General features: G+C 48.3%; 1 protein-coding gene across 2 annotated transcripts in view; it reads left to right on the forward strand.

Moving 5' to 3' along the window:
• RCSD1 (RCSD domain containing 1) overlaps window positions 1-24,239 on the forward strand; it is a 71,101-nt gene that overhangs the window by 35,110 nt on the left and 11,752 nt on the right. Inside the window, exons 2-4 of one of the 2 annotated variants that reach the window (XM_072732923.1) lie at window positions 17,236-17,334; window positions 18,414-18,503; window positions 22,748-22,819. In XM_072732923.1, coding sequence (XP_072589024.1) covers window positions 17,236-17,334; window positions 18,414-18,503; window positions 22,748-22,819 — 261 coding nt within the window. The remainder of the gene's footprint in view (window positions 1-17,235; window positions 17,335-18,413; window positions 18,504-22,747; window positions 22,820-24,239) is intronic. The other variant, XM_072732922.1, reaches the window with a different exon arrangement.

Here is a 24,239-nt window from a genome sequence, read left to right on the forward strand (position 1 = left end):
ATAATATACTGTAATCGATGAGATAAGCCTTATTTTAAAAGCAGGGAAACTGAGGCTCAGCAAAGTTAAGTGACTTGCCTAAGATCACACTTCTAGTAAGAGGCAGGGTTTGGAATTGAACCCAAACTGTCTAATCAAGGACTAGCTCTTAGCATCCCCATGACCTGTAGGGACTGTTATTATTCGCATTTTACAGAAGAGACTCTAAGCAGGTAAGTCCATTGCCTGAGATTCCCACCACCCATGAATAGTAAAATCTTGGCACTTCAGATTTTGTGCTTTCTTCACCATTCTTGCTTCACAAGTGCTAGCAGCTGTGCTGAACTGGCAGGAGTGGCTGAGTGTGGCCCCTCCTAGAGGCTGCCAGGGGCTGCCAACGCCCAGCAGCATGGCGCCTTCTGGCCAATGCCATTGGGGCCAATGCCATCCAATGGAACTGGCATCCTGGGCTGATCTGGGTCCCCGAGCTGCAGCACAAATGAAAGGCAAACTGATGCAGATAAAATGCAACTCACCCCCTTTAAAATTTTTAATTTGGGGACACCTGGTGGCTCAGTGGTTGAGCATCTGCCTTTGGCTCAGGGCGTGATCCCGGGATCCAGGATCAAGTTCCGCATCAGGCTCCCCTTTGGGAGCCTACTTCTCCCTCTGTCTATGTTTCTGCTTCTCTCTTTCTATGTCTCTGATGAATAAATTAAATAAATTTTTAAAATAAATAAATTTGGGGCAGCCCAGGTTGTTCAGCGATTTAGCGCCACCTTCGGCCCAGGGCATGACCCTGGAGACCTGGGATGGAGTCCCACATGGGGCTCGGCTCCCTGAATGGAGCCTGCTTCTCCCTCTGCCTATGTCTCTACCTCTCTCTCTCTCCGTGTGTCTCCCATGAATAAATAAATAAAATCTTTAAAATAAAATAAAATAAAATAAAATAAAATAAAATAAAATGAATTTTTATTTTTATTTATTTTTAAAATTTTTATTTATTCATGAGAGACAGAGAGAGAGAGGCAGAGATACAGGCAGAGGGAGAAGCAGGCTTCCTGCAAGGAGCCCAATATGGGACTCAATCCTGGATCCTGGGATCACACCTTGAGCCGAAAGCAGACGCTCAACCACTGAGCCGCCCAAGTATGAATAAATTTTTAATTTGACGAGTACTTTTTAAAAATGTTTTAAATGCTTATCACATTCATAAGGTAAAATTTATGCACAATAAAATTCACCTATTTTAAGTGTACAATGTGATGTGTTGACAAACTATATACAGTCAGGCAACCACCATGACAAGGTATATATTTTTTTTACTTTTTAGATTTTTATTTATTTATTCATGAGAGACTGAGAGAGAGGCAGAGACATAGGCAGAAAGAGAAGCAGGCTCCCTGTGGAGAACCTGATGTGGAACTCGTTCCCAGGACCCCATGATGATGGCCTGAGCCAAAGACACTCAACTACTGAGCCACCCAGGTGCCTCCCACCACCACAACATATAGATCACAATCAAGGGATAGAACATTTCCATAGCCTCAAAAGTTCCCTTGTATTCTTTGCAGTTAATCCCCTGTCCCTACCCTTGGTCCTAGATGATCAGTGATCTGCCCTCAGTCATTATGCTTTGTGTTTTATTTTTTTTATTTTTATTTATTTTTTGCTTTATGTTTTAAAAATATTATGTAAATGGAATCATACTGGTAGTGTTTTGTGTCTGGCTTCTTTCACTTGGCATACTGCCTTCAAGACTCATCTATGCCCTTGTGTGTATCACTAGTCCATTCCTTTTTGGTTGAGTAGTAGTCTGTGATATGACATGCAATGTGTTTGTTTACCCACTCACCGATTGATGGACATTTAGGTTGTTTCTAGATCTGGGCTATTTATAATAAAACTGCTATATTTACATATGAGGTGTTTTTTTTAAGATTTTATTTTATTCATTCATGAGAGAGAGAGAGAGAGGCAGAGACACAAGCAGAGGGAAAAGCAGGTTCCGTGCAGGGACCCCAACGTGGGACTCGATGCGGGGTCTCTAGGATCACGCCCTGGGATGAAGGCGGAGCTAAACTGCTGAGCCACCCGGGCTGCCCTATATATGAGTTTTTATGTGGACATAGGTTTTCCTTTCTCTTGGGCAAATACGTAAGAGTGGGATTGTTGGGTTGTTCAGTTAGTGTACATTTAACTCGACGAGAAGCTGCCAAAATATTTTTCTAAGTGGCTATGCCATTTAGCACTCTCACCAATGGTATGCGCCTTCCAATTGCTCTGTAGCCTTACCAACATCTCGTAATGTCAGTTTGTTGCATCTTGGCCATCTTGTGGGTATGTAGTGGTATCTTCACAGTTCTAATTTGTGTTTACTTAATCACTAATGTGCTAATTAACCATTCATATATTTTTTCTGATGAAGTGTCTGCTCTAATCCTTTGCCCATTTTTTTTTAACTGGTTGTTTATCTTATTATTACCTAAGAGTAATATTTGATGAGTCCTTTTTAATCCCAAAATGTGAACTTCCAAATATTTTTTCTTTTCTCTTTTTTTGTCCAAATACTTTTCTGTTGGAGGCAAGTTGGTATTGTGATTAGGAACACAGGCTTTAGTAGACCATCTATATGTGGAGGCTAAGCCTGCCATGAGTAGCTGTGCAATATTGGACCCCATTATTTGCACTCTCTGTGTTCTCATCAGCAAATTGGAGGTGATTAGGAAATCCATGTCCCAGGGCTGTTGTGAAAATTGTAAGAGAGAATCTTAACATAGCACCTGGCATGATAAACATTCAACAAATGAGCTGGTTTATTACCGTTGAGAAAATACATGGCAAAAGGTTACTATTACTAATTAAAAACCAGTTTCCAAGGAGAGACATGTGAGCAATGGTAGAGGTGCGGATAGATCACTCAGTGTCGACCAGCTGGGTACATTGGGGACCCGAGCAGCGCTGCAGTCACTTCACGCAGGTCTGGACTCAGGTGGGACTGCTGCCCTGGAGCACTCTCAGGTAGCACCTGGAGGGACAATCCCACTGTGAATCAGCCTCAGGCCCAAAGGGAGCAGCTGGAGCGAAGGGCAGAGGAAAAAGGGAGGTCTGGCCATCCCAAGCCTTTGCAGGCTGAAGGCCAGACTCCCTATTCTTCCCAGTCTCCCCTTTTCATGCCAAGGAGGCCAGCAGTTTTGCTTTATAAAATCCAACAGACCTTTCAAGCGAAGCAACTCCATTCAGCTAGGTGATTTTTCTTTTCTCTTCTTTGAAGGATGTGGCAAGAGGACATGGGAGCAATAATTAAATAACAGCTTCAGGACCCCTTGGGCCTCATCCCAGCTGAACAGGCTAGTAGGGCAGGTAGAACCTGGCTGGCCCATGCATGATGCCTCTTTGATGCACCAGGGATTGTGGACTTCTAGAGCAGCCCAGGCAGCAGAGGCGTGGGGGAAAGCTACAGAGATCAGCCCAAGGCTATGGTTTTCAGATCCACTGGGGCAGATATCATTCTACGTTGACATGGGACTCACGCCTCCCTTTCCCTTAGTTTGCTCCTTGATGAAATGTATCTGAAAATATCAACAGCCTACACAAAGATTCGATCACTCTTGCTACAGAAATAGACACATTTTAGATGTCATGTTTTAGTATACACTGGGTTGTTAAAACTGGAGACGACAGATACCCAGGGATGGGAACATGAAATTATGATGGATTGCCTAGCTCCAAGTAGAGACTGGAGGCTTAGATTGCTAAGCATTAGATTCAGCAAGGAAGATCTCATTCTCTGCCCTCTAGTTCGTATTCCAGCAACCTTGGATGAGTCAATGAGCCTTCATGAAAATACTCAAGTGGGGTGCGCCCAGCCAACCCTGGCTGACCCTTTGTTTCCATTTTCACTTCAAGGTCCTGATCTATATTTATCAAGCTTTCACAATGTCAGCGCGGGGGTTTTGGCTAGTCCTGCAGCATCCTTCATTTCTTCCTTCATTCATTTACTGACATGTATTGAGTACTTACTATGGGCCAGGCAATGGGCTGGGGGTGGGGACATGAATAATACATGATCCCTGTGCTCAGAGGTCACAGCAGGAAGAGATGACCTTGCAAAACTGTAGGTATTGGATCAACTCTCTGAGTCCAGCCTCCTTTCATTTCCTCAAACACCTGTTCTTCTGGTTTCTTGGCCTTTATATCAACTCTACTTGGAATGCTCCTGGCTACTTCCTGCCCTCCCTACCACACACATACCTTGCTTGCATCCCTTCTACTTATCTCCCCCCATCCTTTCCCTCTGTATAATTTTCTGCCCTAAAAAACAATTAACCCAGGGAAAAATGATGGTGGTGGTTGAGTGTATGGCTCCATCGCTAACTTCCATTATGAAAGGAGCAATGTCCTCTGGTTCATTGTTATATCCCGGTGCAGGGCCTGGAGTACAGGAAGAATGGATGGGAAAATGAATGAATGATTCCTAGATGTGGTCAAACAACAGGAGGGAGCAGAGGGCCCAGCAAGGTGCCCTGCCCATGGTGGCCCAAACCACAGAGCAGCCAGAGGGGCTCCCTGCTGTGAGTCCAGCTTCAGACTTGGGGGGAGGAGGGGAGGACAGGGGAGCTGCTGTAATAGGAGAGGCTGCAGCTGACTGGGAGGCAGGCCCGGGTCCTTGGGTGACTTGTTCTAATCTTAGAAGGTATGTCTCGGCTTTCTGCTTCGGCCTGAAGGACAAATGTCCTAGACCCCAGGACACACACATACACTGTTACTCTCCCTTGAGAAGCAGAAATGGCTCCTAATTAGGCACTCATGCGAGCCTCCAGGTGGCTGCAGCTACCGCAGGGGTCTCCCTGGGCCCAACCCACCCTCAGGCTTAGAGGGGCTCTCAGTGAAGTCAGCTTTACTATGTGACTAACCAGGGCAAGAGGAGCACAGGACAGGGCACTTCTGAACTTGCTTCCTAGAGTCACGGATTGTAGATTGATTTGTCGGCCTCAGACGGAGAAATCCCCCTAAATCATCCCTGCCAGCTATGCAGAGTCACTTCTTCCACACTGTCCCATTTGCCCTGCAAAGAAAAACTAAAAACAAGCAAAGGCCCAGCCGTTCAGAAGCTGCCTGGCAAAAGAGGCTGGGTTCACTCTGCCCCTCTGCCCCACTGGGAGTAGGAGGGGGGAAGAGGTGACAGTGGTGTAGAAAGCCCAGTCTGGAGCCTCTTCCTCACCCTGGCACCTTCTCTGACTCTTTGCAATCGTTGCTTGCCTTCACCTTGTGGCAGGAGCCAAGTTGCAAACCAAGGGTCTGTATGACTCCAGAAACCCCTGGCGGGCACTTGGGGCAGAGGCTGTCCTCTGGCCTTCCCGGGGGGGCTCTCCCCTCCCAGGCCAGTGATGCCTCTTGCAACCTGCCCCCAGCTCCCTTCCTCCCCAGGCTCCCCTTTCTGGAAAGGGCACCCCTGTCCACCAGCAGCCAGAGATCTGGACAGGAACCTGACTCCTCCTGGCGTCACCTGGTCAGTCACCCATCCTGGTTTGTAATCCTTTCTCCTAAATTGCTTTTCACTCCTGTCCCCATGGTCCCTTCCCAGTTCAGCCACCATCCGCCTTAGTTGGGCGGACTCCTGAGATCAGCAGAATGCTGGCTCCTGCCCTATAGCTATAAAGCCATCCTTACTTAAACAGCCACTAATTCCCAAAAGGACATCTTGCTCATGGTTACCTTTGAGCCCTGTTCTCTGCCTCTGCAAAACCCTTGTCCTCACTCCCCTACAAGGCCAATAGCCCTAAGAGATCCCCCATCAAAAAAATAAATAAATAAATAATAAAAAAATAAAGAGATCCCCCATCAGTTCGTTCATCCATGACCCCCTGCAGCCCCCTGCCGTGTGCTAGAGACTCATTTAGATCTTCTGAGTGGGTGAATCCACAGACTCTGCATTTTGAGGCTATTCCTTTACCCACAAAAGGTGGGCTGTACACAGTTTTGATTCTCACCCTACCCCTTAAGAAAGCACCCACAAATAAAGGCTGCTGCTTACAGTATATCCTTTACTAGAGGCTGCAGTTAACGGGAGGGCCCCGATAACGCTAAACATCCTACACTGTAAACTAGTGACTGCAGACTCCTGATCTTCAAGACTTTTCGGCCCCCTATCATCAGACTTTCTTTCATCCTGGCCACTTCCCCCAGACATTGTCGACCCTCAACATTGCCTGGGCTCTCAGCCCCCTTCCCAGCCCTCTACATTTACTCTTCCCAAATGCACCTCCTGGCTCCCTGGCAGATCCAGACCCAGCAAAAGGCTTAGCCTAGTGGAAGTGCTTTTCAGGGCCAGGATCCACTTCTATGGGCAGCAGTGGGCTGTCCATGTGCTTCCTGTCCACCTTTTATCACAATGGCAACAGCCTCCAAATTGGGCTCCCTGTACCCAACCCATCCATTTCTTAGCCAGAGGGAACATCAAAATAAATTCAATGGTTTTGCTTAAAACCTTCTGATGACTTTGCATGGCCCTTAGAGGAGGGTTCCAGCTTAGAGGGCCCTTTCCATTTTGGCCACTATTTTCACTCCAGCCTCCTCTCACCCCTCACACCTCAAGCCCTGCACCAGGCTTAGGGGCTTCTTGTGCTTCCTGAGTGCCCCTGGCCTCACAGCCTCCACATATACTGCTCCCTTGAAGGGAGAGGGACCCAGCTGTGCTCATCCCTCAAACTTGGCCAGGTTGGTACTTCCTCCTAGAAGCCTTCCCATACACCTCTGGCCAGGTTGGTGTCCTATCCTTCTCCAATCATAGCATCCTCAACTCGATGTCACTCACCTCTTCCCCATTCTCTTCCTCCCCTGGCCCTCCCCCTCCTCCTCAGGGAGGTCTCCTGTGACCACATGCACACAAGCAGTACCCAGCGCCCCCCTCTCAGGCAAACCCTCCAGACCCTTAGCACCACTCTTGTATTATACATTCACTTGTTCATGTGTCCCTCCCCACCAAATGTGGGTTCCAGTGAGAGCAGTGAGAGCAGGCACTTTGTCTTCACCACCCCGTTCCCACAGTTCAGAGCATGTAGTGAGTGGGTGCTCCGCAAGCACTTGCTGGCTCACCGCATTCTTTTCCCATGGCCAGTGTAACAAACTGTAGCCTAAACGATGAAAGTCTATCACCTTGCAGTTCTGGCAGTCACAAGTTTGAAATGGGCTTCATTGCACTAAAATCAAGAGGTTGGCAGGGCTGTGTTTCCTCTGGAGGCTCTAGGGGGGGAAATCATTTCCTCACCTTTGCCAGCTTTGGGGCTGCCTGCCTGGCTTCGCTGCACCACCCCTATGCGCCCCAATCTTCAGGGCCCACGGTGATGGGTTGATGGGTCAATGGGTCAGGCCCTCCCCACAGTCTCACCCTCCCAGACTCTCTCTCCCCTTCCACCCTAGTCTGCCACACTCAGGAACCCTGATGGCATGAGACCACCCAACTAATGCAGGACACTCTCCCTGTTTTAAGGGCAGCTGATTAGCGACCTCAATCCTATCTGCTACCTTCCTTCCCCTTTGCCATGGAACCTACCATATTCATAGGTTCCAGGGACAAGGATGTGGACATCTTTGGGGGCCATTAATCTGCCCACCATGCAGATTTATCATACTTTAAATACATTTGAACTGTTCCTGTTCCCCAGTAGCCCATAAACTCGGGTGCAGACAAGACCCATGGTGGCCATCTCTGTCTCCTCTCATCTAGTGTGCATTCGTCCTCATGTCCATAGGGGTTCCCAACTATCCCATGAGGAAGGTGAGGCCGGCCTCATTCCCAACGTACAGATAAGGAGGCCAAGGCTTCAGGACCTCATCTGACTTGACCAAAATCACACAAGAAAGGGGCAGATCCAAGGCTATGCGCAGGACCTACCTAGCGTCCTTACCAGCAAGCCCCTGAGAGCTCCCTGCATGAGGTGATAGCAAGCAATACTCAGAAAGAGAAGAAAAGGGACGCCTGGGTGGCTCAGTGGCTGAGCGCCTACCTTTGGCCCAGGATCCTGGAGTCCTGGGATTGGGTCCCACATCGGGCTCCCTGCATGAAGCCTGCTTCTCCCTCTGCCTGTGTCTCTGCCTCTCTCTGTGTATGTCTCTCATAAATAAATAGATTTTAAATATCTTATAAAAGAAAGAAGAAAAGAAGGACAAAAGGAAGATGATGATGATGGAGACACATGTCCCTTTTCAACAGCACCACCTTCAAAGAGCAGCAACAGATCCTTCTAGTCGCCCAGCGACTGCAGAATGGGTGGAAATATATGTTATTGTACCATCTGCTCCCAGAGTGATCCTCCTACACAGCAAATCCTATAGCCTCCCCCCCTCCATCACAATGTTTTATTAGCTCATCCTAGCCTGGGGAATAATGTCCACATTTTGGAGTCCAGCTGCATCACCATGGCTTTCTTGTGCATGTCCCAGGAGATGTGGGTCTAGCACAGAGGACAGTCACAGCAAATGTTGGCTACGAGGGCCACTCTCATCTCCTATCTTCCCCATCACAACATAATGAGACAGGGATTATCAACCTGATTTTCCAGTTAATGAAACTGAGACTCAGAGACCTCAAGTTTGCCCAAGGTCACCCATACAGCTAAGAAATAAGTGCTAGAGCCTGAATTAAAACTTGAATATGCCTCATCCTGGACAAGCAACATCTTTCTACTTCTCTATGTCTCTTCCATCCCCTTTCCATTTAGACCAGTTTGAACCAATTAAAGTTCCCCAGAGACTTACTAGTCTCCCACACTTGGACACTTCGCACCTGCCAGTCAGTCCCCTGTGCCTGGCATGGCCTCTTCCCTCTCCCCTGACTCCCTCCTTCCCTCCTGCCACACTGTTATTTACCCTTCAAGACTGCTTAAGCATCACTTCCCCCATGAAGTTTCCCTGATTATTATTATTCTGTCTTTCAGCTAGACAAGCAGCTCCTTAAGCTCCAGGACTGTGAACTTGCAGCTTTATGTCCCCACACTTAGCCAGTGTTGGGCACATGATAGATTTTCAATAAATAGGCACTGAGTGAATAAAGAAGTGAACAACCATGAACCGAGTGCCTTCTTCTTCTTCTTAGTGACAGGCCCTCACTGAGTGCTTGACATCAAACTCTTCTGTCCTCTTCACAAACCTATAAGGTACCTGATTGCATAATCGGCCCCTCCAGCAGCAAGTTGGAAGACTTCTTGTATGGATCTGCAGCTGCAAGGCATGCTGGGAACCTGGGAAAGCCGGAGCCTATAGGTGGAGGATGCTGAACAGGAAGGAAGGGAAGTCAGGAACATAGAAACAGAGGTGGTTTCTCTCCATTGGCCTCTCCCACTCCCAAGCCAACAAGCCTTATTGAGAGAGAAATTACATACCATACAATTCACCCATTTAAAGGGTAACACTTGATGGTTTTTCATATACTCACAGAGTTGTGCAACCATCACTATGGTCAATTTTATGACATTTTTGTCACCTCACCAAAAAAGATACCCCATACCCCTTAACAATCACCCCACCTCCTTATCTTTACCCCCCTCCAGCCCTGCATAGCCACCACTCTCTGTGGTAATCTATGACAGAGTAATCCACTACTACTAGGAATTTACGGTCTTCTCTGTCTTTAGATTTGCTTATTCTGGACATTTCAGATAAATGGAATCATGCAGTATGTGGTCTTCGATGACTGGCTTCTCTAACCGAGCAAGCATCATGTCTTCAAGGTTCATCCACATTGTAGGATGAGCAATACTTCCTTCCTTTTTATGGCTGAGTAATAGTCCAATACATGGATATGTTACATTTGTTTCTCCATTCATCAGTCAGTGGCCATGTACATGATATTTTGATTCAACTCTTTTGATTTGACACAGGGCTTTGGACAGCTGGGATGTGTATGTATTCATGACCTATGTTATGATCATGAAAACCATAAAAATAACAGCTTTGTTTATTGTTTTTAATCGCTCGTTACTGTGCACATCAGTCTCTCAGTGATGGCTTGAACACTCAGGGATGGAGTGTCTGTTGAGAATCTGCCTTGGTAAAAAGACAGCCAACAAAAATAGCTGAGTCAAGATAGCTCACTCCTGACCTAAGGGTGGCAGGAAACAGAGGGAGCACACCTTCGTCGTCTGGGGTTCCCCTTGAGGCCTCTGTGACCCAAAGGAAATGGCAGAGCAAGAGTAGACTGGATGAGACCTTGGACATCCCTTGGGATATTCAGGGGAGCCATGAGCCCCATAGCCAGCATTTAGTAATAGTTAACAATTCTGGAATGCTGACTTCATGCCATGCCCCATTCTAAGTATTTTACACGCATGAACTCATTAAATCCCTCCAATGACCATTTATCATAGGTGCTACCATCATCATCCCCATTTTACAGATAGAAACTGAGGCACAAAGAAGTTAGGTAACCTGTCCAAGGCCATAGAACTAGTGAAGGCAGAGCCAGGACTTGAACCCAAGCAGTCTGGCTCAAAAGCCTGAGCTCTGTGCTCTACTGCCTCACATATAGCATAATAGCATCATCAGCTGTGCATGCCTCCTGGGATAGACAGGGCTAATTCTGAATCTTGTGGGGACTCCGGGGGATTCTAGCCCCTTCTTGGTGTCTGTGGGAGAATGATAGCACAGCCTCCAGGAGACCAAGCATGCGTTGCACACTGGGTTGGAACAAGGCTGATGGATGTTGCAAATGAGGAAACCGAGGGTCAGCAAGACCCCCGCCCAGTACATGTTAGAGCCAAGACTAGACCTCAGATCTGACTCTGAATTAGTTGCTCTTTGCACTTCTATCAAATTGTCCCTGTGCATCCCCAGCTCCACCAGACCCAAAATAAATGTGTCTTCCTTATGTTTGTCCAGTAGCTAACTGGTTTGATAGAGATTTTAGCATTCCTTGCCTCCCAAATTACACTTATAACATCCCATCACTATAATGGCACTCGGGATAAACATCTCTCTTCCACTTCTCTGTTGTCCTTGCTGTTTCCTGGGAATGCACCTGGACCCTAACCCAGCATGTACCACTGCCGCTAACCCTGCTGACCCCACCAGGCATTCAAGGCTGTGGGCTACACTGATTCTAAGACCACTGAGGCAGTCAGTATTGTGTCCCACCGGCCGAGGGCTGCTAACATGTGTCCACGCAGCTGGGCTGTAGCACCACATCCTGGGAGGAAGTCGGAAGCCCTAAAGGTCCTCAGGAGGGACACACTCCCCGGATCAGAGGTCTGTGGGCTTTTCATGCCCTGGGTTTCCCCCTGAGAGGGAATCTCAGAGGCCAAGGATCTGCAATTTTCAGATCCTTAAAGCCTACAAATGGGCAGGTAGGGGATATTTGGGACTTTTTTGGACTGACATGAGATATCTGCTCAGTGTTCAAATACACCATTTCTATTGCTCTGCCTTATCTTGTTGCTTGACCCCCTCTCCATTCCCATCACCTCCAAAAGAGGCCGTTTGCTCACCAAGGGCCACACTGCCATCCCAGGGCATTCCCGTGTGGCTCTACATGTTCAGGAAATGATAAAGGGACTCAACAGCACAGGTGACAGTGGTGATGTTTCTCCTGTCTGGTGACATTCCAGGATTTCTTGCCCTCTGTCACCTAAGCCACAGAGATCTGGCCCCAACTCATCCCATCTGCAGGAAAATGTCTGTGAGGCTGGCCTTGCAGTAACAGGAGCAGCTCCCTCTCCTCTGTGAATAAAAGCTAGCTCTGTGCTGATAAGAAGGTGGTCCTGGGTTCAGTCTGTGGACCCCTTCTTTTCCCTCTTCTGTGTATCCTATGATTTTATCTAGTCCTGCAACTGCAAACAGCAGCTCTAACTAGTGACTTTCCAGTTTTGTATCCAGCGTGGATGCCTCCTCTGAGCTCCCAGACCTGGGTATCCATTCAGCTACCTCCACTGCATCTCCACCTGGATGTCTATAGATGTTTCAGACTTTCAGGATCAGGAAAGAGTTATTCATCCCCCACCTAACCACACTCATATCGCTCTCCACAACAATCCTTCCTCAACCCAGGAAAAGTACTTCTGCATCCTGTTGTCCAAATCAAACTTTCAGACTACTCTCTTCTCTTGCTCCCCAGACCCAGTGCATCAATAATTCTTCACTGCCCTGCCCAGACATCCCCTGCTGACTCCCTGCCAGCCACAAGCCTGGACAGTCCACAGTTACCACCACAGGAGGCTCCCTCCTGGACGGACTCTGGGCTTCCACTCCCATCCATCCTCCACAGAGAGCCTCTTACGTGTGACCTGGGTCACACCCTTCCCTGAAACCCTCTGAATGGCATTCTGTTAACTCAGAATAAAATACAGGTTGCTGCCCACATGGTGGGCCCCAGGCTGCCTCTCATCCTTACTTCCCCCTCGTCTCATGTATACAGTGTGTCTTTGCCATGCTTGTCACTCTGGCCCTCAGTCTGTTTGTGCTGTCTGCTCAGAAGTTTTCTTCCCACCTTTTCCCCAGCCAGGATTTACCTCAAATGACCCCTCCTCATAAACATCTTCCCACACCCCCAGAGATAAATGCCCTATTTGATCTCTTGCCTAGCATTTAACGAGTCATCTTATTCACCTCTGTATATGTTTGTTGCTTGTTTCCCTCGCTGGAAGACAACACTTAAGAGTAATAACTCTGTGTTGTTTACTGTTATACCCCAGGACAGCAAATGTTTATTGACGCCAGAATAAGATATCAATGGTCTAGAGTAATTTGCATATTGGTCTGGAAAGAGCTAGAGCTTTGGTATCTCATAACTCTGATGTGGACACTTTTAACTTGAATAACAAGTTATTCAGCAACCTGGGGTAGTTTCTTCTTCTGAAAGAAGTATCGTGAGAGTTACAGAAAGTATATGAAGTGCTCTGAGGACAGTGCTTCCCAAATGGCAGAGGCTCTAAGAATGTAGGTAGGTCAAATGGGCCTATATGGTTCCCGGTCCAATGCCATTCGCATCATCCCATTACATGGACGTTGGGATGAAATGAAGAGTCAGGGAAAAGGTAAGAGTGTAAAGGAAGACTCTGGAACGATTGTGGCATCCCAAAGAGACAGTCAGTTGACTCTTTTGAAGTGACAGTTGAAGTATGATCATGTTGGCAGAGTGTGACTCTCTCTAAATGACTGTTAAAATCCATCATTCTAGAAGAGCAAAGAAGCAAGCATACCCCATACTTTCAAAGCTCTGGTTTCTAGTCTGTTTCTGGTGAGTAAGAGAACCTCCCTTTTAGCCAAGAGCAAGAGTTCCGCAGCCCCTGGGGCTGAGTCTTCTCATTGCTTCTCCTCCCAAGCTATAGATGGAAAGGCCTCTCTCGGTGCCTTGTTTCCCTAATCCAGGACCCAGACAGTGTCAGATACTTAGACTGGACCAAGAAGGAGGATGGAGAAACAAGGGCAGAGCCAGGGAGGTAGGTAGAGCCCAATTCAGGCCTGTACACAAAGGTTCCACTATGTGAATGGTTGGCAGCATGCAAATTGTATTTACTCAACATGGCAACAGCTTGGGGGAAGTTCCGTGCTGTCCAGACACAGGCCTCCTCAGTTCTCAGAAGAAAGTCCCATAGAAATGGAAAGTAAACACCAGAGGTGATTTTTTTCTGGCCTAGGCAGAGTCAGACAGGAACACAGGAGTGGATTCCAAGCTGGCTGGCAGAGCCTGGCTGAAACGTGGCAGGGAGAGTTTGGTAAGCAAGATCTGGGCCCAGGAAAATGGAGTGGAGCCCTGCCATCTGGAAAGACGAGTGTCCACTAAAGCAGGACATGAAAGGAGATGAGTCCAGAAACAGGATTGAAGACATAGAGATTGGCTGGAGAAGAGGGGACCAGCTGAGGTCTAAGCAGTGACTCAGGCTCAGTCCAGATGCAGGCTGGGGAGGGCCTGTGACCCGTGTGGTCCTAAAAGGTAAGTAAGTTAGGGTGTCAGTGACTCTGGGACCAGGTTCAACCCTGACCCTGCAGGCTGAGTTGGATGTGGGCAGGGGCAAGAAAGCACCCTTCCATCAAGACGTTCAACGTTCTGGCTCTGTGTTAAATACCTTATAGATGTCTTAGGGACAGAGAAAGAACACGTAATCCCAGGAAGGGGTCCCAGAAAAGTCTGGAACTAGGGCAGGGACACTGAAGTCCTTCTCCATCAGGGTAAGAGCATGGCCCTACCAAAGCAGCCACAGTGCTGAGAGAGAAAGCTAGAGAAGTCGCTCGCTAACCTGGAACTGAGGAATTGCCTTTGAACCACTGGTGGAGGTTAGTAGTTACACCTGCCAGAATCATAAGGCGAAATCCAGGCAGAGCCTCAAACAGGCTGGGCCATTGACTTCTGCCCGTCTCCAAGGGTATGCTTCTCCCATTGTACCTGTGCAACCCAGTGGCTAAGAATAATTTCACTTTTTATATATAGCACTTCGCAGTTTTCAAAGCACCTTCACATTATACTACTCGCCTGATACCGCTTGCTGGATTATCAGGTGTTGGAGTAAAGTGTTTCATAGATTATCCTGTTTGGCTTCACCTGTGTGACTCTGGCTAAGTTACTTGCCCTCTCTGGGCTTCTGTGTGCCAGCACAGAAGAAGAGTCTGGACACGGACTGGTGGTGAGTGGATTTGCCAGGCTTCAACAAGCTCTGGAGTCCTTAGCCATTCTAAAGAAAAGTCATTCATTGGGCTCCAGGAAAACAAACTCAGATGTATCATAATCTTTCCTTCAACCCAGCTTTTAAGCCCTAAATGCTTCCAGAAGCCTCATAGTTCTATCATTTCTGAGCCCCTTGCCAAGCCCAGTTTTGAGACAAGGAAGTTAGGGAGGAGTTTTTTATTCCTGTACAGCTCTATTTTTATCTGGAATGTATCTTCCTGCACACCAGTGATTGGTGCCTTCGAAGCTGAGGTAAAGTACGCTGTCAGCAGGACCCGAGCAATAAATAGCCATGGACAGAGAGACTGATCTGTTATGTGGGCAGGAAGTTAGACAGATGGACAAACCAATCAGCCCAGCGTCTTTGCCAAGAGTGGCTCAGTTAATCACACTGTGCCTAAAGCCTCTCAGTAGCTCCTGAGGGACAAGATGTTTGCCTGTGACCACGCCCATCATGGCAGGTGTGGAAGGCAGACAGGTGTGAGTCCTGTGAGCACTACCCAGCAGGGCACGACTCAGTGGGCCTCAGATGCCCCCATGCCTCCCTGGCATTATGGGTAGCCCTGGCACCCTGAACGGAGGTGAATCCTTTCACATCTTTGTGCAAAGTCAGTATTGGGTGTTTAGGCTGGAATGGGCTTGACCTTGAATTATAACAGGAAACAGTAAAGACCAACTGTTCTTTCTTCCAGAACAGCCTGTTCGCAGATCTGAAGGTCTGTGCTCCCAGCCATGCCTTTCCATGTCTAAGCAAAGCCTTCTCTGTGGAGCTCGGCCCCATTTACTTAACTTCACAACCAAAAGTTAGTGAGGGGTTGGGGCTTGCCCTGCCCCTGGTCCAACCAGGTGGGTCTAGGACGACTAGTGACATTTGCTTTGGAGGGAGCACCCAAATAAGAAAGGCTGGAGACACCTTAGAGCACAGAAGGAGGGACCTAGAAGTGTGTGCACATGAGCTTGTTGCTCATGCATGCATGTGTGAGTGTGAGCATGCAGCCTATAAGGGCGCAAGCCTGCAGCTGGAAGGAGGCATGCCTTGTCTTTGTGGGCCACAAGCCCCCTGGAGGGATAAAGAGAGGCTTTCTTGGGTCAGCCAGTTTGCGGAGGGGACGTGGCAGAGGGAGTTTGCAGCCATCATTGTGGTCCCAAACACCAAAAGTCTAATGTCTATAGGACTGGACACTGAAAAAATACTAAAGCCAGGTGGTTACGTGGGCCACATGCAACTCGGCAGAAGGAGGTGGCCACTGGTGGCACTCACTGACTCACTGCAATGTGTCTCTGTGACCAGGGGCACGTGGGAGCCAACAGTGGCCAGGGTGCATCTCGGTCAGGTCAGCAGCCTGGAGGCACCTCGTGGGGTGGCCGCAGAGGACCAGTGACAGAGCAGGGGCACAGGCATGCTTGTGGCCAACTTGGAGAAGTCTACCCTCCAGGTGGTTCCTCCAGCACAAAGGAACAGAGTGGGAGAGGAATGAGGTCTCTCGGTGAGGACGCCGTGCGGAGCAGAAGCGCATCGTGCGCGTACCTAACCTGAATCACCAGATCTCTGATAGTAATAACAAGCCTTCTAAAGCTCTTAAGTGAATCATTCAGTCTGCAGACCAGCCCTAGGAGTGCTTTATGACTATTATCCCTGTCGAGGCACAGGGAAGTAAAGCCATTTGCCCTGGTCACTGAGCCCATAAGACAGGGAACCACCCAGGGGTTGAGTCCAGGTGGTCCAGCTTTCATCGGCCATACTACCTGCCCCTCATATTATTTCTTTATTAATTTCTTTATTAACTTATCAATTAATAATTTCTTATTAATTCTTTATAATTAAATATATACCACACACTTCTTTGTCCAAGGCACTCATGGAGAGAGGACAGGACATATACAGGTTAAAAGTTCAATAAAGGGCACTTGCTTACCCCATTCTATACACTACAAGCCCTGCTTTCCAAGGCATCTTGCCAGCCCCCATTTCTGAAAGCCTCTTCTGACCAAGGGAAGGAGACTCCTGTGCCATCTATGCGATACCCTCTTTTCAGCCTGGGTCTTTGAAGAATGAGGAACAAGGGGCTTGTACACTTCCCAGATTCCTGGGTACCTCTTGGGAACAAGACCAAGTTTTGTTCCTCTCCAGACCCCCAGAGTCACACCCAGGACTGAGCACATCGTAAATATGCACTAAATGTGGTTGACTGGATGATTTTTAAAATCCCATGAGCTCCCTGGGTGGCTCAGTGGTTTGGCGCCTGCCTTCAGCCCAGGAAGTGATCCTGGAGACCCCAGATCGAGTCCCACGTCAGACTCCCTGCATGGAGCCTGCTTCTCCCTCTGCCTGTGTCTCTACCTCTCTCTCTCTCTCTCTGTGTGTGTGTATGTGTGTGTGTGTGTGTGTGTGTGTGTCTCATGAATAAATAAATAAAATCTTAAAAAAAAAATCCTCGGATGCAGGGGCCAATTGCAAGAGGCTATTGAAATACCTCATTGTCACAGCTTCCCTGCTCATGGCCACAAAACAAGTGCCTTGTGTGGCACCCAGGAACAACACTTGAGAAGAGCCAAGTGTACATTTGTCGATTAACTTTCGCTTCCCTTTGGTTTGCCAGGAAAGATCAGAGCCCAGTGCCAAAGTGGATGAATCGGCGCCCCCCTCAGTGGCCCAGCTGGCTGGGCTGTTCAGGGAGCAGGCTGCTGCTGCAAAGGAGGTGAGTCAGGCGGCTTCTGAGCCCCTCTTCTGGGAGGGGGCTGGAGGAAGGGGAAGTCTGGGTCAGGCCCAGAGGAGAGGGAGGGAGGAGGCTTGGTAATTACCAAATTAGGAAGAGAAGCCAGAGAGGGGTCCCTCTGAATGTGAGGAATGTGGCCATGTGGCTGGGCCTGTGCAGGATCTTTCCCCACCAGAGCAAGGCTTACACTCTGGCCTGGAGGGAGGAGACACAGGGCAGAGAGCTGGAAAGATGGGAGTCTGGATCCATTTCCATCTTCATCATCCACTGTGGGAGACTTAGATCCTGCCCTGCTGTGCCAGGCCTGTACTGGTTCAGAATAAAGAGATGACCACGCTTGCTCGACTCCTGCCCCAGAGCCCAGGAGTCTGGAGCAAGGCAAGACCTGGGGCGGATTCCAAATGGAGAATTGAAGAGGAAGAAAAACCCTCAGGGAAGTGCATTCAGTTAGGAAACCAGGGATCCATTGACCCATGGGCTCCGGGGGATCCTGCTGGAGAGGACAGTGTGAAAAGAGAGAGTGCTAGAGAGATCTAGTCCCACAGTATGAAGGGCTCATTAGGAGTGACAGGAAGGAGGAGCACCCCAAGGTGGGGGGTGGCCCCTTGAGGCAAACAAGGGCATAGCTATCAATCATGCTTTTTTAGGCATAGTATTTTGTGCTTTTGTTTTCCCATCTGAAAAAAATCAGACAGTACAGGAATGTCATAAAGGGTGAAGAAGATAGTGTTGATCTAAGGTGCTGTCAGAGCTTGGAAGCTGGAAGCAGGTGTCATTTTGAGATGTTGTCTCAGGCCAATGAATCTCAAGTAAAAGAAGATGCTCCAGCAGAAAATGATCAGGACAGGAGCCTGGAAGTCCAAAGGGGTCAACAGTGGAATAGAATTAATGCATATAGCTATTGGGCAGCCTTAAAGACAGGCAACGCCTCCCTCCATCCTTTCTCTCCAGACATCCCTGACCATTCCTAAAACCAGCTTCCACTTCCTTCTCTTCCTCCCTGTTGCCTGATTAGCTCTCTCTTTCTCTCTCTGTGTGTCTGTCTGTCCCCCTCCCTCTAGACACCAGCCTGTAAACCAACAAGGAGGAAACCACCCTGCTCCCTCCCCCTGTTCCCCCCCAAGGTAGAGCTGGGCCAGAATGGTGAGGAGGTAAGTGCTGTGCCAGGGCTCAGGGGACACTGGTTATGGATCTGCTTTCTCCTTCTTCTAGGAGGGGGCACAAAATGCACACATTTAGACCTTGAAACCTGTGCAGGCCATGTCTCCCTTTCAGGTTTATGGCTGAATCTCCTCTTCTCAAGGCTTCCAGAATCCTTTACTGGGACATCAGGTTCCTTTCTACATTTTCTCTGGGGCCTCCTTCAGGATTTGTCTAGGACAGGAACACTGTTTTCCAAGCCTGAGAATTTCAGCAAAGAGAACAGGCCATACAGTATTACCACGCCACCTTCAGGAGTCACAAAAGTTATATTTTACTCCAGGTCCAACTTCTATGATCTTCCTTGTGGAGAAGTCACCTGGAAAGAGAGGCTACACATACATAAGGCAGAGTCACCACACAAGAGAGTACTGTGGCTCCGTGCTATCCTTATAATGGCTGTCCTCTGTTTTGGACCATTGGAAGAAAATCAGAGCACACAGAGGCCTCATTGCCTCCCCATATAAATAGCCAATGTTACCAACAAAAGAAAGGCTCTGGTATCACAGATCATAGCCAGCAATAGATTGCCAGACTGGGTATGTACTACCCTTATTTATCTAATTGTAGCTGTAAGAGTGACTTCTCTGCGCCCCGTCCCAGCAGCTCTGTGAACCTTCACTGTAGTACGTCATGGTCCTCCAGAAATGAACTTGCGTGTTCTTCTTGTCCATCCTGGGAGGCCAACCCCAAGAGAGAGCAAGCCAGCCAAAGACAGTTCAGTTTCCAAATCCCACTTCAACTACCTCTCTCCCCCTTCCTTTTTGGGGACCAGCGACCTGACCATAAATACTAGATACCCGTGTGACTGTGAGCACCTGTTGTAGTGACCATGTGGGGTCAAGCAACAGTTTTCAAGCCTTTCCCGCCCAAGGCTTACATGCTGCAACCCATCAGGGAAAGCAGGAACTCATTGCTGCTCCTGCTCTATGGGGGTGCGGGCATCTAGAGCCCCACTGCTCTGAGACTACTCCCCCAGGCACAGAACAAGGGTCTCCTTCAGGAGTGGGAATCCCAATCTCACAGTTTTTAAAAATTGAGGTTTTTGTTGTCATTTCTTCAAGCACTGATATGATGATTCTGTGGCTTCACGGAGTTATTAGCCAGTGCTATGGCCAAATACATTCCAACAACTTCTCTTTATGGGGTCAACTTCTCCTTGTGACTTTTAGCCCTCGGGGCTTGGTGTCTGTGCCAGGCCACCTGTTGAGGCCATAGCCATTAGGAGCCTACTGTGATGCTGCCCTCTGATGACTTGGACTTAGCCCTGGAGAAGCCCCTGTCCTGCACGGAGCCTACTTCCTTATTTGTGAAATGGGACAGGAACACTAACCAGATGGGGACAGAACTGGGCCATTTTATTCCCTGAAATAAAAGCAGAGTGAGTCAGGTTAGTTCATTGGCTCTGGGAGAAATAAATCTACAGGTTCATCCCATGGGGCACCACCCAGAAGCTAAATGGCAAGTGTGAGCCAAGGGCTAGATGAATAATAGGAGGCTAGGTTTTAGAACAAAAATCCTGCCTAGAGTGACAGGCTGCTTGCACATAGGAAGGACATTGCTTCCAGGATCAATGGAAGCACTTTCTGTCACTTGAAAATCACGTAGAAATAGAGAACAACCAGCTTTGTTTGGCTGGGCTGGATGGAGGCTGCTGCCCTCAGCTCTTCTCCACTCTTTAAGCCCAGCCTGCAGAAGCCCTAACTCTGGAAGCCTCAGGGGGCCTCAGGGTCGGGGCGGGGCAGTCAGGCTGCTGCTTAGTTCCCAATGCACAGGGCAGGGAAGGCTCTTTCCATCCCTTCTTCACTCCTGCCTCCTCCCTAGTCCTGCTCAGGCCTGAGCCAGTGGGGTGACCAGAGGAGTTACCCCTCTCTGCAGAACCCAACCTCAACAGTATTTAGTATAGCAGCAGACCCTGCCTCTTCTGCCTGAGAAGGGCTGAAAAGCACTCCCATCTGAAAAATCAGGTTAATAATTTCTAGACATTACAGGAGTGTCACATGTACACATATAAACTGATACACAGAGCAGGAGGCGGGTTTTTCTCCGCGGCCACTGGCCTGGAGTCCTGTATTAAATGCCAGAGGAAATGCTGTCACCTGCTGCCGTACCCAGGAACTGCACTAGCTGCTATTTTGGAATGAATCTTCAGCTTTGCAGTTAAATTTAAATCAACAAGGATTTTGTGGAGCAGGAGCTGCGTCCCCAGGGCTGTCCTATAGTGAACAGGCTGTGTTATTGAATGTCCACCCTCTTCAGAAGACAGTGGTCACTTGGGAAAGAGAAGAGTTTCTGGTATTACATAAAGTGAGCTTTGCAAGCAAAATCATTGTTGCAGTTCCCAAAACAGTATCTTTAGAAATACTGGCTCATGTGAAATTTCACCATAAAGCACAGAAATTAAGAACAACTGGTTTGGGGGGCACCTGGGTGGCTCAGGAGGTTAAGCATCTGCCTTCAGCTCAGGTCATGACCTCAGGGTCTTGGAATGATCCCTTGGCTCAATGGGGAATCTGCTTCTCCCTTTCCCTCTACCTCTGCCTCCCACTCATCCTCACCTGCTCTCTCAAATAAATAAGTAAAATCTCAAAAAAAAAAAAAAAAAAAAAAAAAGGAACAACTGATTTGGGGCTAGAAGCTCTTTGTATTCAACTGGGACACATGGCTCCTTGCAAGATTGTTCTAGGAATATGTCTGACAGTGTAAACTCATGGAGCCAGAGACACCTTCAAGCGGCAGAGTCCTTAGAATCATTTTTTAAATCGTATTATTTATTTGAGAGAGAGAGAATGAGCACAAGAACATGCATAAAGTGAGGAGAGGGGCAAAGGAAGGGAGAAGCAGACTCCCTGCTGAGCAGGGAGCCCAAAGTAGGGCTCAATCCCAGGACCCTGGGATCGTGACCTGAGTGGAAATTAGTAGTCATCCACTTACCTGACTAAGCCAGCCAGGCATCCCACTGATCATTTATTCTAACCCACCTGAGTCATGGTTGAGGAGGCTGAGGCCAGGGCACCCCTCTGGCTCCTGTCAAAGGCAGAGTCCCAACTGGAAACTACCACTCCCATGCTTCTCATTCAGTGCTGGGCCTTAAAAAAGTCACAAGGAGTTCTATTGAGTAAGTCTTCCTCCTTCCATCACTAACAATCAGCTCCCAATAAATATCTCAGAATATTTCCAAGAGATTGGTGTTATTCTTCTTTTTATGATTCAGGTAAACTAGTTACATGGGGGCGAGGAGCCCGTAACATACGCTTGATCTCCAAACTGTAGAAAAGTCCCTTTTCTGCCTTGGCCTCTGCTAAACAACGTGAAAGTCACCATCATCACCATCATCATCACTGTCATCACTCCTGCATGTTGAGGATCAGTTTACCTGTGGAACCAGACTCAAGCTGCAGGGACTTTACACAAAACAAGAAGTCCATTTTTTAGATAAAATAAAATAGAGACAGATTTCCTGACATACATTCATCACAAAAATATCTCCAACTAACAGAATGTATGTATGTTTTTATGCATATGTATTAGCCATTGACTGCTTCTAGAGGCCAGGGACGAAATCATACTCATATTCATATAACCAACACAATGCCTGGAATGTAGTAGATAATAAATGTCTGCTTAATTGAAATGAAGTCAATGTTTTGGAAAAGGATAATCTATAAATAACACTATTGGTGGGATTTTCCAAAATAACATTAGTTCAAGGGAGGGATTTCGGTTAACTCCATGAGGTTTCACCTCATGGTCTGTGGCTTCTTGTTTTGTTTGTGCAAACAGAACACATGGTCATTTCACCCTTTCTCTTTGGAATTCCCTCCTATGGTTGGCTCACTTTGTTGAAAGTCATGAGGTGAAGATCTCATCCCATCAAATGGAGTCTGTTCTCTCGTAATGACCATGAAGTCATCCTTCCTGGATCAGGGGGCCTCCCGTGTTTCAGACATCTGTCCTGCCAGCTCTGATTCATAGATTCAAGTGGTCTTGTTAGCTGTGAGATGGAGGAAGGGGTGGAGGGTAGTCTATGCCAGCCCAGGCCCTGACCAGGTAAGTAGGAGAGGCTGCAGCTAAGTGGGAAAGTTTGAGACCAACTTCTGCTCCTCTTCTTCCACTTGTGCTTTGTGGACTCCAGCCAGAATGCCACCTCCCTTCACCTCACTCATTTCATTGTCTTGGTCCATTTGCTCCATAGAAATCACCATCCAATGCAAGCCATCCTCCTAAAGTCAAGGTGAAGAGCTCTCCTCTGATTGAGAAGCTTCAGGTAAGTGCAGTATGGTTACCTCTGACCCCACACCATCTCTTATCCAACATCGGCATGTCTTTGGGACTCCCGGGGGTAGTACCATCTGTCACCTGAAGAGTTGATCTCTGAGAACCAGCTATGGAGGATAAGGAGCTCTATCTAGGGGCCAAGGGCTAAAATAAGGATCACATCAAGCATGAGCTCATGTAGTAAACAGCTAATGGTGGTTGGTGGATAATGGGGTGCCTCATGAGTCTGGAAAAAGACACTATATATAGCACAGGAAACACTCCAGGACTAGCCAAGTCCTCTCTCCCAAGGTCTGAATGCCCCCACACCCCATTTTGATTTTAACACAGGACTGAAATTCAGCTGGTAGGCATTGCTTCGATGGGGCCAAATCTGTTGTTTGGAAAGCCTACCTCTCTACCTATCACCTTGTGAGCCCAGAGCCCCCGCCATCGTGCTCATAGCCGACTTTCCTGGAGAGTAAATACTGAGACCTAAAGGGTGTGTAACCACACGACTCCTGCTTTACGTTAGGGTTTCTCAACCTGGGCAACATTTGGTCAGGATAATTTTGTGGCAGGCCACTGCCTTGTGCATTGCAAGATGTTTAGCAGCATCCCAGTCCCTACCCACCAGGTGGCAGGAGCACTCTCCAACAAGTTGTGACAGTAAAAAAAAACGTCTCTAGGCATTCCCAAATGTCTCCTGGACCACTGGTCTAGAATTTTAGAGCAAGAAAACAGCAGAGCAGGCAGGAGGAGTTAATGAATGGTTTATGAAACACCTATACCCCGTGTCAGTCCTCAAGGACGGGTTGCTGGAAAGGAAGGAGGAAGGTGCTCCTGAGTGGGGGAACAGTGTGAGCTAAAGCACAGGGTATGGTTGGCGTATGTCTGGGCGGCCCCATGAAGGCCGCTCCGGCTTTAACCACAGGCTCTGTGCAAGCTCTTACACACTGTATCCTCCATCTGGGCCCAACTAAGAAAACAGCTCATCTACTTTGTTCTGGAGCCATTATTAGGGGTGTGTCAAGACAAGTAGCCACAGCTTCTGCAATTCCACCTCTGGGAGAGCCCTGGGATTTGGCCCCCAGCCTGATTTGGGGTTAAAGAAAGCATCTCTGGTTTCTGGTCATGAGCCCATTCTGTGGAGGGTGGGAGGGGGGCTCCACTGCCCTTGTGGCACTCCAGCTGCACAGAAGGAGTGGGGCTGTCTGTCACACTGGGAGGCTTGTAGGGATCCCATGTACGGGAGGGGGATCTCTCGGATGGGATCCAGATGTGGACATGGCCCATAGTAGCCAGCCAGGACCCGCACCTTTGCCTCCCTGAAGCCCACCTCAGCCCTCATCTGAGTGCCAGGAATTAGTGCGTGCATGCTCTGTGCCCACAGTCTTGGGCTCCCTCCCCTTTCCCATCAGTAAAGAGCC

The sequence above is a fragment of the Vulpes vulpes genome, chromosome 13 (genome assembly GCF_048418805.1).
Source record: "Vulpes vulpes isolate BD-2025 chromosome 13, VulVul3, whole genome shotgun sequence".
In the NCBI taxonomy this organism is placed as follows: domain Eukaryota; kingdom Metazoa; phylum Chordata; class Mammalia; order Carnivora; family Canidae; genus Vulpes; species Vulpes vulpes.